The sequence below is a fragment of the Brettanomyces nanus genome, chromosome 3, assembly GCF_011074865.1.
Source record: "Brettanomyces nanus chromosome 3, complete sequence".
In the NCBI taxonomy this organism is placed as follows: domain Eukaryota; kingdom Fungi; phylum Ascomycota; class Pichiomycetes; order Pichiales; family Pichiaceae; genus Brettanomyces; species Brettanomyces nanus.
This window is the reverse complement of record NC_052376.1, coordinates 68,273-83,945: the sequence shown is the minus strand read 5'-3', so window position 1 is coordinate 83,945 and position 15,673 is coordinate 68,273. Positions and strand designations below refer to the sequence as shown.

The 15,673-nt window shown below is 41.8% G+C and overlaps 9 protein-coding genes and 1 non-coding gene across 10 annotated transcripts; 8 read left to right on the top strand and 2 right to left on the bottom strand.

Annotated features, from left to right (window-relative positions):
- Window positions 1–439: 439 nt before the first annotated feature.
- Window positions 440–2,356, top strand: FOA43_002679 (uncharacterized protein; the record flags this gene model as incomplete). Its single annotated transcript, XM_038922963.1, has 1 exon — window positions 440–2,356. The coding sequence occupies one exon, from the start codon at window positions 440–442 to the stop codon at window positions 2,354–2,356; it is 1,917 nt and encodes a 638-aa protein (XP_038778891.1).
- Window positions 2,357–2,438: 82 nt separating this feature from the next.
- Window positions 2,439–3,899, top strand: FOA43_002678 (uncharacterized protein; the record flags this gene model as incomplete). The annotated part of the gene is made up of 1 exon (XM_038922962.1): window positions 2,439–3,899. The coding sequence occupies one exon, from the start codon at window positions 2,439–2,441 to the stop codon at window positions 3,897–3,899; it is 1,461 nt and encodes a 486-aa protein (XP_038778890.1).
- Window positions 3,900–4,028: 129 nt separating this feature from the next.
- On the top strand, window positions 4,029–5,544 carry NMA1 (Nicotinamide/nicotinic acid mononucleotide adenylyltransferase 1; the record flags this gene model as incomplete). Its single annotated transcript, XM_038922961.1, has 2 exons — window positions 4,029–4,033; window positions 4,308–5,544. The coding sequence occupies 2 exons, from the start codon at window positions 4,029–4,031 to the stop codon at window positions 5,542–5,544; spliced, it is 1,242 nt and encodes a 413-aa protein (XP_038778889.1).
- Window positions 5,545–5,597: 53 nt separating this feature from the next.
- Window positions 5,598–6,989, bottom strand: GLR1 (Glutathione reductase; the record flags this gene model as incomplete). The annotated part of the gene is made up of 1 exon (XM_038922960.1): window positions 5,598–6,989. The coding sequence occupies one exon, from the start codon at window positions 6,987–6,989 to the stop codon at window positions 5,598–5,600; it is 1,392 nt and encodes a 463-aa protein (XP_038778888.1).
- A 1,094-nt stretch (window positions 6,990–8,083) lies between these two features.
- On the top strand, window positions 8,084–8,155 carry FOA43_002675. Its single transcript has one exon. It is a non-coding gene; the product is annotated as a tRNA-Glu (tRNA).
- A 102-nt stretch (window positions 8,156–8,257) lies between these two features.
- Window positions 8,258–9,328, top strand: FOA43_002674 (uncharacterized protein; the record flags this gene model as incomplete). The annotated part of the gene is made up of 1 exon (XM_038922959.1): window positions 8,258–9,328. The coding sequence occupies one exon, from the start codon at window positions 8,258–8,260 to the stop codon at window positions 9,326–9,328; it is 1,071 nt and encodes a 356-aa protein (XP_038778887.1).
- Window positions 9,329–9,396: 68 nt separating this feature from the next.
- Window positions 9,397–11,076, bottom strand: FOA43_002673 (uncharacterized protein; the record flags this gene model as incomplete). The annotated part of the gene is made up of 1 exon (XM_038922958.1): window positions 9,397–11,076. The coding sequence occupies one exon, from the start codon at window positions 11,074–11,076 to the stop codon at window positions 9,397–9,399; it is 1,680 nt and encodes a 559-aa protein (XP_038778886.1).
- Window positions 11,077–11,372: 296 nt separating this feature from the next.
- FOA43_002672 (uncharacterized protein) lies at window positions 11,373–12,761 on the top strand (the record flags this gene model as incomplete). Its single annotated transcript, XM_038922957.1, has 1 exon — window positions 11,373–12,761. One exon carries the CDS (start codon window positions 11,373–11,375, stop codon window positions 12,759–12,761), a length of 1,389 nt encoding a protein of 462 aa, XP_038778885.1.
- A 124-nt stretch (window positions 12,762–12,885) lies between these two features.
- Window positions 12,886–14,415, top strand: FOA43_002671 (uncharacterized protein; the record flags this gene model as incomplete). The annotated part of the gene is made up of 1 exon (XM_038922956.1): window positions 12,886–14,415. The coding sequence occupies one exon, from the start codon at window positions 12,886–12,888 to the stop codon at window positions 14,413–14,415; it is 1,530 nt and encodes a 509-aa protein (XP_038778884.1).
- A 384-nt stretch (window positions 14,416–14,799) lies between these two features.
- FOA43_002670 (uncharacterized protein) lies at window positions 14,800–15,372 on the top strand (the record flags this gene model as incomplete). The annotated part of the gene is made up of 1 exon (XM_038922955.1): window positions 14,800–15,372. One exon carries the CDS (start codon window positions 14,800–14,802, stop codon window positions 15,370–15,372), a length of 573 nt encoding a protein of 190 aa, XP_038778883.1.
- Window positions 15,373–15,673: the final 301 nt, after the last annotated feature.

The following is a 15,673-nucleotide window of genomic DNA, read 5'->3' as shown; positions in this document are numbered from 1 at the left end:
ATCGACAAGTAATCTGAATGAAGAATAAATGGGAGAAGGTAAAGGGGAAGTAAGACGGGCGAGCTGAAAAGATGACCTTCAAATTTAAAGATGGATTAGGTAAGCGGGTGAAATAGATTGGGGAGATGAATTGGGAGATGGATTGGGAGATGGATTGGGAGATGAATTGGACGAGCAGACAACAGACATACAGTTTTTATCAGCTCCGTATTTTGGTGGGTCGTGGTGTTTGGTGGTGCTGATGTGGTGCTGATGTGCATATATCGAGATGTCGGCGTCTTTGGTAGTCACGTGTGAAAATGAAAGTAGTATACGATTTTGTGGCAGCGACTTGGCTTTTTGCGCGACTTTGACGGTGGGAAACGCGTCCTTTTTTCGGTAGTACCCAGAATATTATCCCTTTCAACAGTGATTAATATAGATTATTTGTGCAATTACCATGATATATGCAAGATCTATAGGTTCTGTTGGACTTGCTAGTACTGCTGATTTGAATCTTCCCATGGTTGAACCAGGGAAAATGAAAATTCTAAATGGTGATAATGGAGAGGTTATCGATGCTAACAAAAAGCTGAAAGGGTCCCAAAAGTCCCTTGAATCCATCAAGTCGTATAAATCTTCGTTGTTTGTTAAGGATGAAACTTCTGAAAAGAAAATACCCAAGAATTTGGTTCTGTCCGATAGCGATGAATACGTCTCAGAATTGGATGAAGAGTTTGGAGAAGGAGTCAGAACTGTGCCAGCTGGTAGCAATTTGTTGAAAGTTGAGAAAGCACTATTCGAAGAAGGTGATAAGTTGAAGAAGAGGAATTCGAATAACAAAGACAAACCAACCAATAAGGTTGAAAGCATTGAGTTGGTGAAGGTTAAGAAGTCTCCGAAAAGCAGACCTGTCATCTCCACAGCATCTCTGGTCAGAAGAACTCGAAGTGCCACCAGGAAGCCTACAATTATTGATTTAACGGTTGATTCATCAAACGAAGGTTCCTCAGATGAAGGTTCTTCGGATGAAGTGATTGACTTAGATGAAGACGAAGATGAGACGTCAGAATCTGAATCTGAATCTGAATCCGAAGATAATCTTATTACGAATCCAGATGGGGTAATATTAAGTGACAAAGTGACAAGAGTTTTGAAAGAGCTGAATTATACAAATAAGGATTCTTTAGATGTTGAATCCTTACTTCCTAAGATTAAAGGAGACGAGGAGGGAATCTCTGAAAAGAAAGAAGGTAAGAAACTTGATCTGCAGAAGCAGAATGTTGTAAAATCGAGGCCCAAAATCGTTTCCAACAGAAAGATCGACTCTGACATTATTTCACTGCTCAGATCAAGGAAATCTCGTTCTGGAAGAACGTTCAATGGAGTTCCAGTTGACTATAATATTCCCCATGAACCTCCAAGGCCTATATATTCAAGCTCTTGCGTTACATGTCTCAATGTAAGCAAGCAGCGGTACTGTAACCGGCAGTATCGGTGTGATATTTGTGTAAAATCTCGTCGGCCTTGCAAATATCCGCAGAGTTCGAAGGTGATTAATAGGGATGAGATTGAGATTTATGCAAATGCCATCTCCATGAGAGATAATGGGATTTGGGATAAACGATTTGAGGGAGCGGATAATGCCAATGAGAATAAGGATGAAGGAAAGAAAGTGGAGGAGACTCAATCGGTCAATAAGAGAAGATACCGAGAATCCAAGAAGGAAAGCAAGCGAAGGAAGGTGGTAGAAGAGACAAAAAAGACCAAGACTGGGACAAATAAGAGTACTCGTGAAGGTGATGCGGACTGGGTGGACGACAATAGTGATGTGTTTGAGGATGCCACAGAACGTCTGACCCAGTATAGTCCAATAGAAGAAAGCGACTCCGAATTTAGCGAGGATACATCATATGATGGGGATTCTGAGACGGAGAAGAAGAAGAAGAATAATAATCGTAATAAGAGGAGGAATAGATATGAAGGAAGTGAAAGTGATAGTGAAGGTAGTACAGGAGCTCGAGGATTGATAGATGAATTTGAGTTGGAACAGGAAGAAGAAAACCTGCAGGCTATGAAAGATATCGCAGGGTCAAACGAGAAGGCACTAAGGATACTAAAGGAACTTGATTTTGAGAATCGAGATGTTAGAGAATTGTATATGAATTACGGAGAAAGAAACAGACGACTCGCTACCAAAGAGAATTACGTTGAACTAGAAGGAGATATGTCTGATTTGAGCGAAGGAGCTCAGGCCTATAAGAATGCAGAAGATGCTGCCGAGCCGATTATTTTGAGTGATGATGAGGCTGAAAGAAGAATGCTTAGAGGACACCTACCTTTGGAGTATGTTCACGAAATGAGAAATGAGCATTAGTGAGGGCCGGAGTATATTTTTTTTCCTCCCAGTGTATTGTATTGTACTCTTCTATGTATTATTAAACAACTACGTATAAATGATGACATTTCAAGAGGTTTATGGGACCAAACTAAGGGGACGAGTACTGGGAAAGTTGAGTGCGAAAACCACTTTGGGGGATAAGCTAATTCGGTTGTATGATTTAGATAAAGAGCAGCATCAGATGTACAAAGTGTTGGAGAACACGGTGAAATATCGAGAAGGGAAGTCTGTTCTTTTAATTGGTCCTCGGGGAATCGGCAAGACAACGATGGTTAATAACTGCCTACTTGAACTAGGAAGTAAATACGAGGGTCAATTTCTTGTGATACGAATCAGTGGACTGTACGAGAGGGATGATAAGACGGCGATTCGAGAAATTGCGAGACAATTAGATTTCATAATGGAAGAAGAAGACGATGGGGACGAAGAGAACGAAGATGTTCAGGATGGATTTGAAAAGGTCTCATCGAATGCTACGATGCGGATGATTATGTCGTTACTAGACAGGACACAGTTGAATGAAGAAGAAGATGTAGCGGGAGGAAAAAGAGAAGCAGATCAAATACCACTTATATTTGTGATTGATGAGGTAGACAAGTATGCTAGTAATTCGAAGCAGACGTTATTGTATAATTTGTTTGACATTGCTCAGGCGTCTGAGGGCCGAAAGAGCGATAATGGAGGAGGAGGAGGGGGGGGGTCTACGCTCACAGTGATTGGTATTAGTAGTAAGGCCACTGTTCGAGAGCAGTTGGAGAAGCGTGTGAAGAGTAGGTTCAGTCAAAGAATGATACAACTCAACAAATGTAAAACGTTAACGGACTACTGTGGAGCTATTGGATGTATGCTTAAGCTTGAAGATGATGATAATGATGATGAATGGGTCAGTAAGTATAACAAAAAAGTGGATGAGATGATTAATACGACGGGAAGTGCTTTGAGGAAGATCATAGTGGAGAACTTCTACACGGTGAAGGATTTGAATGCCCTGAAGAATAGTTTAGTTCCATACATGAAGTATGGATTTGTGAGAGGGTCAGAGCAACTACTTAAATCGAATTTGGAAGTGTATGACGATCGGAACTTTGAGCTTCTGGGGTCGTTAACTGAGCTAGAACTAAAGTTATTAATCTGTACTGCAAGAGTCAAGAGCAGGAATTCAATTGATCGAGTCAACTTTAACGTTGCATTTGAAGAGTATTTAAAAATGGCAGCTAACGAAACAAACACGTTGAACACCCAATTGGAAACTATGGGAGTAAGTTTACGACGAAATGGTGAATTCACGGGTAATGGTTACAGTAGCAGTCGAGAATTAATGTTAGGCTGCTGGGAAAGATTGGCCGAGATTGGAGTTATGGGCGAGCCGATGAAGCAGATTAATGGAGTTAATGCAGAAAGTTATACAGGGGGAGAGTTCAACAAGATGTATGTGTGCGATATCGAGTTGAATGAGATTATGAAGTACTTCAGAGAGGAAAGAGAAGAAGCCTGGGTGGAAAAATGGTGCAGGATTTGATGACCAGATCTGGAATCCCGATATCCTAAAATAGATTACGCAATTCCTTAAATTGTGTATGGCATACCAGATCGTCTCGCATAACTCTCAAGACAGCTAAAAACGGCCCACCCACTCGGCACCCGATATATGCCGTATATCGCCCGGCTTAATGCGGGCTCCTCTCATTAAAGGCCCCACTTTCTGTATCTGCCATAACTTTTCTTTAGGGAGCGAAAAATGAAAAATTGCTAGTCCCATCTAAGACGAAAAAGTTGAAACTGTGAATGACTTGGGAGCCATGATTGATTTGTTGTCAAGGGTTTCTTCTTCTTCCAGGTAGTACAAAAATCAAAAAATGGACCCTACTCACGACCCGAATTTTAAGCCACCGTCGACGAATCCGGATTTTGAGCTTCCTATTGCCAGCCAGCTAATACCAAATCACACTCCTATTCAGTCCTATGTTCTCTCAGATGATGTGGATGAAGACGAGCCGCTGCACGTGGAGCAGAGTTCTTCATCCGAGATGCTAATCAGCACGAGTGTATGCACTACTCATAAGGAGAGATCTGAGAAAAGGAAAGCTCAGACACTTAAGCATAAGATTCCTAAACTGCCCACTGAATTGGAGCCTTCGAGTAGCAGCTCCAGCACATCCGCCGAGGAAGATAATCCAGACGGCGAAATTGTGCCCAATATCATTTCTGACGGCGAGATCTCAGAGGAAAACTCCATTGTCAGTATCGACCAGCTGCGTAGAATGGATAAGCGTCAATATTCGACAGCTTCGACCGATGTGGACTACGATAATGAGCCTATAGTTCACTCTTTCCAGATAGCGGATCTTGAGGAGGTTCCCCATGGTATTCCTAGGCAATCTACCACTATGAAAAACTACCAGTTTCCTACTCACAGACTTAAAAAACGACTTTCTGATGCAAATAAGTATCCGTTGGTCATCGTTGCCTGTGGTTCTTTCTCTCCAATCACCTATCTCCATCTTCGAATGTTTGAGATGGCTCTGGATTCCATTAGAGAATCCACAAAGTTTGAAGTTATTGGTGGCTTCTATAGCCCCGTTTCTGATAATTACAGCAAGCCAGGACTAGCACCTTCGTCTCATAGAGTGCGAATGTGTGAATTGGCCTGTGAAAGGACTTCTTCTTGGTTGATGGTCGACGCTTGGGAGTCCCTTCAGCCTAAATATACAAGGACGGCGTTGGTGCTGGATCATTTCAACCGAGAGATTAATATCAAGCGTGGTGGTGTGTTCAAAGCCGGAAGTAGTACCGAAAAGATTGGCGTTAAAGTCATGCTTCTTGCCGGGGGTGACCTAATTGAATCCATGGGTGAGCCCAACGTCTGGGCCGATCAAGATATGCATCATATTTTGGGCAATTACGGTTGTCTAATAGTGGAACGAACGGGTTCCGATGTCAGATCTTTCTTGCTTTCCCATGATATAATGTACGAACACAGAAAGAATATTTTGGTTATCAAGCAGATGATTTACAATGATATCAGTTCCACCAAGGTGAGGTTGTTTATCAGGCGTAATATGAGCGTCCGCTACTTACTCCCTAATAGTGTTATTAGATACATCCAAGAGAACCACTTGTATGTTAACGACAAGGAGCCAGTCAAGGTGGTATTAAACAAATAATATCGCTTCATTTTCTTATATCTTTTATTGTTAATATTAGTGATATAGCGCGTTTATTTCATAGTAACAAGTTCCTCAGCAGACGTTGGATGAATGGCTACGCAGTTGTCAAAATCAGCCTTAGTGGCACCCATCTTGATGGCGACGCCAAATCCTTGAAGGATCTCAGAGGCTCCATCTCCAACTATGTGCAGACCAACAATTCTCTCTTTCTCCGTCCTTAAACAGACCAACTTGTAGGCAGTAGGTGACTTGTGCTCAGTCATTGCATAAGCCATGCTGTTGAACCTCGACGTATAAGATTTGATATTCTCTTCCCCATATTTGGCCTTGGCATCATGTTCAGCGAGACCAATGGCTCCCACTTCCGGGTGAGAAAACACCGCTGATGGAACATTTTCAAAGTCCATTTTCTGGTTCTTGAACTGCTCAGGTCCAAACAATCTGTTGGACAATTTACGACCGGTGGCGATGGCCACGGGTGTCAATTGCACATTTCCAACAACATCGCCTAATGAATACACATTTGGAACGTTGGTTTGCTGCCATTCATCAACAACAACCTGTCCTCTATCGTTTAATTTCAAATTAATGTTTTCTGGATGCATCTCTATCATTGAGCGTCTACCAATGCACCAGATCAACTCGTCAACCTCAATGACGACTCCGGTATCCAGTGTAACTTTCTTGGAACCGTCAGCCAACTTCTCAACACTTTTAATGTTGGAGTTCTTGTGAATAAATACGCCTTCCTTCTCATACTTATCAGTGATGGTATGTTTAATAAGATCGTCGAATTTACTTAAAACAGTATCATGACGAATGATCATATGAGTCTCTGAACCCAAAGCGTTGAACACACCGCTGAATTCTACCCCAACAAAGCCTGATCCAACCAGTGCAACTCTCTTTGGCTGCTTTTCAAGTTTGAAAAACCCATCAGAGTTGATTCCTAGCTCGTATCCTGGAATCTTCGTAGGCATAACCGGTCTACCGCCAGTAGCGATCAAAATGTTATCTGCGGTGAAAGTAGACACCTTAGAGGGGTCCGATTTGTCTCTTACTTGCACTATTCCATCCTTAGTGAAACTAGCCAACCCATAAATGTATTCCACTCCCTCGTTGCTCATATTACGTTCGTATATGCCATTCAATTTCTTGATATAGGCATCCCTTTTCTGTTTAAATGTGGACCAATCAAAGTCGTGGGCAAAGGAAGAATCAACTTTGAAAAAACCATAATCCTTGGCAATACCAATTTTGGACGCCATGTCAGATGCATACCACATAACCTTCTTGGGAACGCATCCAACGTTAACACAGGTGCCACCCATTTCCTTCGACTCAATGAGAAGAGTGGACGCACCATAGCCTGCAGCCCTTCTAGCCGAAGCAACGCCTCCCGAGCCTCCTCCGATAACAAGATATTGATAATGAGATCTCATCACTTTTAGCATGAGACAATACTAATGATATCAAGTAAAAGAAGCCAACTGTTATCAAATAAGGGAAAACAAGTCTATCTGAAATTTGATGATTACTAAGTTCGCGACCTCCCTAATATGGAAATGATAATTTTGGGGATTATCTAGTCAAGACGATTGGAAGGAATAAGTGTAATAAAGAAAGATTTCGATGCCCCTTACTTTAGATAAGATTCTCTAAACTACTTTGAGATTCAACGTTTATGTATCGAAAGCATGTCTAATTTATACTGAAGTACCTCAGATTCGAGTTAATTTCGGAAATTAATATTACATGTTATAAGATCAGTCACGCTGTTGATACTGCTGTCAGTTCGGGGCAGTATTGCTCGTGGATAAAAAGTATTCTAAAGCCAACGGTAATTTTTTTCCTATTGTCACCATGAGTTATAGTACCACAACTGTTGCTCGAGCATGATCGTAGTTTTAGGTGGTGTGCCTTCCCCCCCCAGAAAAAGAATTGAGTCAGGTGGTTCCCCAAGGGGAAAGCCGGTGACGCGGGGTTTCAGACATATCGGAGTGATGTGGCTAGGGTGGAAAATCTAGAGCATTTCAAGCGTTATATATGAAATTATGGATTAGATAAGTTCCTGGTAGTCTCAAAAAGTCAAACAATAAAGACAATTGAGTGGTGAGCAACTGGAAAACGTTCATTTCAAAAAATCTAGACCCAAACACACATGCAATCTTCTTACTGAATGCTGTCACTATTCTTCGTGGATATAGCATATTATTTAGATAGGGGGTTGTGATCTGTTTTTTTATGAAATCTTAACGGAGTTTGCTCATATTTACTTATTTACTAACGGAGAAGTTCTTCCGCTGTTGCGTGATGTATGACTAGTTAGACTTCTCTTTTGAATTTGGTTTACGGATTCCGCCAAAAAATTGTATTGGACATCAATTTTTTTTGACAAAAATAGCTTAGTTTGTGATGCAGGTGTGTATGAGAGTCTTCGGCCGAATAGATGTGGCACCAATAACTAAGCAGAGATTACAACCAAAAACATCATTTATCCATTTAGTCAAAATAAGTCATATAAAAATATATAGTATCCGATGTAGTGTAATGGCTATCACAGGTCCCTCTCACGGTCCAGATCTGGGTTCGATTCCCAGCATCGGAATAATATTTTTTTGCTTCTTCAGTCAATCTCAAGTTTTATGCGAGTGGACAAAACCTCAATAGAACAAGTTTACTTCTTTTGCATTGCGTTAGTTTGAAAACAATGGCGAAGAGAAGTAAAGGAACAGATACAAGGAAAGGCCACGTGACTAAGGAACGGGTAGAAGTTAAGAAGGAGGATAAAGTAGAGGACAAGGAGGAGGACAAGGAGGAGGATAAAGAAGAGGACAAAGTAGAGGACAAGGAGGAGGACAAGGAGGAGGATATAGAAGAGGACAAAGAGGAGGACAAAGAGGAGGATAAAGAGGAAGATAAAGAAGAATCAGAAGATGTAGAAGAAGCGGACGATGCTGAAAATGACAAAGAACAAGAAGAAGATACAAACACCAAGGAAAAGCCGGTTGAAGCCAAGGAAAAGCCGGTCGAAGACAAGTCTAAACTTCCTTCTGGAGCATTATTTAGTGCAAATGACGTTGACGAGTTGATGGAGGAGGAAGATTCAGGAGAAAAGCGATCTGCTGAGCCTTCTAGTGAAGAACCTTCAGCAAAAAAGGTGGAAATCGAGACGTCAGATAATACAAGGACGTCCAGTGCTGCCGAAATAGTTGCTTCACCCGCTTCTGCTGAATCACCTTCTCCTGAAGATCCAAATTTGACTAAGAAAGAACCACCAATTCACTCTTTGCCTGTATTAACACGTGAAGACAAAACTCTGGAGGAGGTTCTCGAAATGATGGATGATGAAGACTTTACGCCAATTATTCCGGATGCGGTGACAGACTATTACTTGGCTAAAAATGGATTTGCTACAGATAATAGAAAGATCAAGAGGCTTCTTGCTTTGGCCACACAGAAATTCATCAGCGATATTGCAACAAATGCCTACGAATACTCGCGTATCCGGTCCAACAGCGCTGTTTACAACTCATCCAATCCTCAGGTGAGAGCAAGGGCCCTTATGATGGCCACGATGATGAACTCTCAGGAAAAAAAGCAGACCTCTGAGGATACCGATAGTGACGGTAATGGAAACAACGAGAATTCGCTGACTGGTGCCCTAGGGGGAGGACTTAACCAGAGCCAGAACCAGAAAGTGACGTTGACCATCGAAGATTTGAGTAGTGCGCTGGATGAATACGGGTTGAAGGTGAACCGTCCTCAATTCTACAGATGATTGGCTACGTACCAAACATTGTATTTTGTATGTATATTACCTAAAAAACACCCAAATCTTTATTTTTATTACGCTAACTCGTAAGATGGAAAGCAGCGACGCTTCCAACTGTCAATATTCCAATGAACCAATCCATCCTCTGTACCTATCACCAAAGAGCGTCTTCCATCCCCATATTGACTATTTCCCAAAACCTCCAAGCCACATATTTCCAATTCCGAGTCTAAGTAGTAGAACGGATCAGTCAGAGGTGACTTCAGTTTGTCACTGGACTCCGAAGAACCTCCTCTAGAGTTTCTGCTAACTGTAGTAGCCAAAGTTCCAGTACCCGTGCCCCGAAGATATGTCGAATGCATCAAGGGATCATATGTGGATTGTTTCAGATCGTTCTTAGCAGCAGCAGCAGCAGCAGCAGCGGCGGCAGATGATGTTGCAGGATACCTCTTAGGACAGCTATCTGAAGTATACTTGAAGAACTTGGAATTATGTAACCTGTCAACATCAACATCTGCAATGAACCGGCGACTGCTCGAAAGATATCCTAATTCGTTCTGGATATCACAAACATCCTGGTAATCTTTTACTATTGGTTGATTATAGTAGCCTTCCTCATAGTCGTACAACATTTTGGGGAGCAGAACCACTTGATGAGTCATGAAGTCACGTGTATCAACTACGTGGACCCTTCCTTGATGCTCCGAAATAAACAATAGATCATCTGTACCCGAGCTATACTTACAGACACGAAATGCTCCGTTCTGTGACTGCCTCCTTGTTGAATAGATCTCGTGCATGGGTCTAGCCATGTGACGAATATCGTATATGAAATTAACACCTTCCTGAAAGCAAGCCGAAAACTGGTAGCCCGAGTCGTTCCAACTCGTAGAAAAGCCACAGTCGGATTGAGTAGAAATAACCTCTCGATTGGTGATATCTCTCAAGTTCTCTTCTGGATGAAGCACAAAGATCCTTGAGCTGTCGCCTAAAGTAACAATGGTCTTCAAATCTGGCGACAGCGAAGCATGATTCAAAGCGACACCCATATTGACACTGAATTCTGGTGCCAAGCCATCTCCACGGTTCAAAACATCGACAATATAGAGGTTCTGGTCGTTATTACACACCAATGACCGATAGCACGTGTTGCTGATTTTATTAATGGTGACACTGTTGTTGATTAAGGTACCGATGTGGCCATTTTCCGAATAGCCTGTTTCATTAACATGTATTCCAAAGAGGCCTTTCCATTTACCTGGTGCGCGATAAGTAGTATTATTGCTTGTAGCATTACCAGCACCACCAGACGAATGAACGGGCGTCCTCGAAGTATTAACGACACCCCCTACCACAACCACACCACCAGCTTCCTTCAGACATCGCGGCGAGCTCTCAAAATTGGCCACCAAGGGATCAACGTGGCTGGAAGCATCGATGAAAACGTTGGAAGAAGGATTAGAGATAGCCTCCGATTGTTTTGCCGTCAGCCGTGCATGCTTGAGGTGATCTTGCTTTTTTGAAAGACTCACAGGACTTTGTGGGTCGAAGTCTAAGCGGCTGACTTTTGTGCCTGAAGGGAAATATATCGAATTCGAGGAGGATGATCGGCACACCAAGTCTTTTAACTGCCAGTGATTGATGGTTATGTTCACATTGAAGTATGAGGACTTGGGCATCAGAAAGTTTGATCTGTAGGCCCGCGAGGAGTGGATCTGGATATCGGTTGGGTCCGACAGCGATTCAATAGTCATTTTGCGAGTGATGAGAGGAAACGTAAACTTGGCGAAGGAAAAGTAATGATTAGATATATAGATGTGTAGATTCAAGATAAGCAGATACCAGAGAACTGGTGGCGTGGGATGCGGGGAAGGTCACGAGTGCTGCAGGTGTTGTGTGTGTTGCTGCCAGGAGTTGGACCGCGAAATCTACCAGGCGTTCGAGGTGCTGCCGGGGACCCGCCCAGCTCTTTCGCGCTTAAATCTCAACTCATCTGTTTCACATCGTTTATTCCTCCATTTATAGTTATCCTTCCTCCCCTCACTCCATCATGGCCTCGGTTGTTTACTTTCTAGACAACAGAGGAAGACCATTGCTTCATAGAGATTATAAATGGGACATTCCATCCACTGCAGTGGAAAAGTTTCCGATCTTGTTGTTGGAAAAGTCCAGTAATGGTGACGCTGTTGGAAGTCTAGAGGACGGTAGTACTGTACCTGTGTTAAACTCTGATGGCGTCCACTACATCTACTTGATGCACAAGAACTTGTATATACTTGCTCTGACAAGAGAGGATACCAATGCCTTTGCTATACTGTGCTATCTCGATTCACTAGTCAGAGTACTAGAAGGATATCTGAAGTCGTTGGAAGAAGAATCAATAAGGGACAACTTCTCCATTATTTACGAGTTGTTGGACGAGATGATGGATTATGGAGTGCCGCAAATTACCGATCAGAAGATTCTCAAGGAGTACATTACACAGGAATCCTTTACTTTGAAGACGATGTTTCGTCCTTCAGGCAGCAAGAAGAAACCCGGTTCTACTACAGTGTTTAAAGAGAGAATGGCTCCTTCTGCTGTAACAAATGCAATCAGCTGGAGATCATCTGGCATTGTTCACAAGAAGAATGAGGCATATTTGGATGTTGTTGAATCTATAGATATGTTGATCAACCCCAAAAACCAGATATTGAGTTCCGAGATTCATGGAGAGATCAAATTAAGGTCGACGCTCTCAGGAATGCCAGAGTTGGTACTTGGGTTGAACGAAAAATTTATGAATAGCTGTATCAATGCTGTTAAAGGCCTGCCACCGATTGATAATACAAAGAAAAGCATTGAGGTGGAAGACGTTAAATTCCATCAATGTGTTCGTTTGGGTAAATTCGAGTCTGAGAAGATGATATCCTTCATTCCTCCCGATGGGGAATGCAATTTGTTTAGCTACAGGGTTCATTCGTCCACGTTAAAGCCGATGTTCCTAATTGACTATAAAGTGAGAAATCACTCCAATACACGGTTGGAGATCATGGTGAAAGTGCGGGCAAACTTCAAATCTAGGATCAGTGCTCGCAAGTTAGAAATTCGAGTTCCCGTTCCACGAGATGTCGATTCACCCAAGTATCATTACAACAAAGGATCGTTGAAGTATCTGCCTAATGAGTCTGTGATTCTTTGGAAGTTCCACAAGATTGATGGCGCCAAGGAATATGTCATGATTGCTGAATTGCTGCTTCCATCTGTGGCGGACGAGCTCGAACTAAACAAGTTTCGAAAAATTCCACTCAACTTGAAGTTCGAGATGCAAGGTTTTGTTACTAGTGGATTACAGGTGAAGTATTTGAAGATTAGAGAGCCCAAGATGAACTATCAAAGTTATCCATATGTGAGATATATTACAAAGAGTGGAGACCATTACGAAGTTAGAGTTAAATGAATTTGATCCAGAGCAAAAGTATTTTCTAATTAATCTAAATCTAAATTTTCAGTCAGTGATAAAAGAGAAAAATTTCAACTCAGATCCGAAGACCTCGATAATCAAACAAGACTATATTTAAGCGATGGTAGACACATCTCAGCAAGCGGAAGCTGAAGCTTTCAAGAACCAGGGAAATGAACAGTTGAAGAAGAAGAATTATGACAAGGCTATTGATTTTTACACAAAGGCCATCAACCTTAATGCTACTGCGGTGTACTATGCTAATAGGGCGCAGGCACAGATCAAGCATGAGAACTTTGGCCTTGCCTTAAACGATGCCAACGATGCCATCCGGTTAGATCCCGACTATCTCAAGGGATATTATCGAAGGGCCGTTGCTCATAGTGGAATGCTAGAGTATAAAAAGTCTTTAAAGGACGTAGACACGGTTCTATCACATGCTCCTGGAGATAAGAATGCACAGTCGCTGAAGAAGAACTTAGCCAAAGTAGTCAACAGAATCCGGTTTGAAAAGGCCATTCAGGTTGATGAGGATGGAAAAAGTGTATTCGACGAGATAGACTATGAGAGCATGGTCTCTACTGAAGAGAACGGCCTCGAATTAAAAATTCATGTGGAGAATACTACTAAGGGATCATCTAAACAGATAGTGACAGTAGAAATGACTGAGAAATACATTGAGAAGATGATTGAAGTGTTTAAGAATGGAGGAACTCTTCCTAAAAGGCAGGCCTACGCCATTGTGGCAGCAACTAAGGAACTATTCCATAAAGAGAAGGCTCTCGTGGAGATAGGTATTCCAAGAAAGGCTACAGCAGATTCAGGTGAGTTCCAGTACAGGCCAGTCAAGAAAATAACCATTTGCGGTGATACTCATGGTCAATTTTACGATGTTCTACACATCTTTGAAACGTTCGGCAAGTTGAATGAAGAGCATTCTTACTTATTCAACGGAGATTTTGTCGATAGAGGATCATGGTCATGTGAAGTGGCATTTTTGCTCTATTCTTTGAAGCTTCTCTACCCAAAAAATGTTTATATAGACAGAGGCAACCATGAGACTGACGATATGAATCAGGTTTATGGATTCCAAGATGAGGTGAAGGCAAAATATACTGATAGATTATTCAAGTGTTTCTCTGAGTCGTTCAACTCTTTGCCATATTGCACTTTGATCGGTCAGGAGTATTTGGTCATGCATGGAGGACTTTTCAGCTCTGATGATGTTACATTGGATGATTTAAGAAATATTGATCGGTTCAAGCATAGGCAACCCCCTAAAGAAGGTATCGAGATGGAACTTCTTTGGACTGACCCACAGCCAGAGCCTGGAAGAGGTCCTTCTAAAAGGGGTATTGGCCTACAGTTCGGCCCGGATGTTACGAAGAAGTTCTGCGATAGCAATCATTTGAAGATGGTGATCAGATCGCACGAGGTGAGAGATGGAGGATACGAAATCGAGCACGATGGCCGTTTAGTAACCGTGTTTTCAGCTCCAAAATACTGCGATTCACAAAGTAACCTTGGTGCAGTGATCAATTTAACCTTAAATGATAAAGAGGAATATGAAGAAGAATTCAAGACGTTTGAAGCTGTCTCTCATCCAGACATTCCCCCAATGGCCTACTGCAAGAGCAATTTAGGATTTTAGAAATTCTCTACAAATATGTAAAAACTCTCTGTATAGAGTTAGCAGCTTAAACATGCCACAAACAGAAATAAAAAACGGAAAGTTGAAATCGATCTCGAGAAGGTTGTAGAGGGAAGTAGCTGTGGTAATGTTTTAAGAGACCTCCCTACAATATATACCTTTCCTTATGAGTAGAGAAGGAAGAGAAAGTAAATGAAATGTGAAATGTGAAATAGAAATTCCAAAATTTTTATTTTACACCCCTGAAAAATTGAAAATTGGAAATTTAAACTTTCCGCACCCCCCTCCCCCTCCACAGCCTTGAAAACTTGCAGCTATTGAGTAGAGATGTACGAGATCAACACCTCTCCACCCTTGTTCCGGAACTCTTGGATTAGAATTTAGATGCTTCCCTGGATATTATTACTGTTTGCATTTAGTGTGCTTGCATTAACAGGGCATCTCGAATTACCTGCAAATGCCATCAATGTTCTTGATCCTGCAAGAGCCTCTATCATACTGATAGACGACTCTACAGAAACACAAAATGTGTACCATTTTCTTCGAGACGGATCTTTCAATCTTCCTGTCTCTCACAAAGGAACTTACCGTCTTTTTTTCCAGTCATTAGACTTTAATTTTATCAGAGGAAATGAGTTTTCGTTGCTAGTGAAGAATTCCACCTACTACGAGCTTCACGAATTTTACTCCAAAAATAAGGACTTGGTGCCGGCCGGCCTACAATTTGCGATTGACCAGATCCATTTCAAAAACTTTGTTGATGTGGACCCGTCAGATAGCTTCCTAAACAGTCTACCATTGGTCCCATTAATCAGAAGATACCCAATAATAGGTGGATTACTAGGTGCAGGTATACTACTGATGGTTTCGCCCATGATCATTAGTCAGTTTGACCCTGAATTCAACACAAAGTTCATCGATGCCCAGAAAGAGTTGAGAACGAAGAAATCGCAATGATTGTCTCGTATTAGTCTATCCTACTTAATCAAATAACTCCTTATAACACCTCTCTGTATACGTGTAAAACTCAAAATATGAAAGAATCGATCAGCCACAACGTGACAGGGGACTAGTTGGTTGGACTTGTGTTAACAGTAAGGTAGAGTTCTCAGCAATTCGGCACCTCTTCTTTATGCCACAATACAGAATTTCATGCCTCAACTCTTTGATCTTCGGGTAATCGGTACCTGTTTAGTATGGTATACTGCTTCTTCGGTAAGTACACAGTTGACCAAAATTGTACTCAATCAGTTCGACT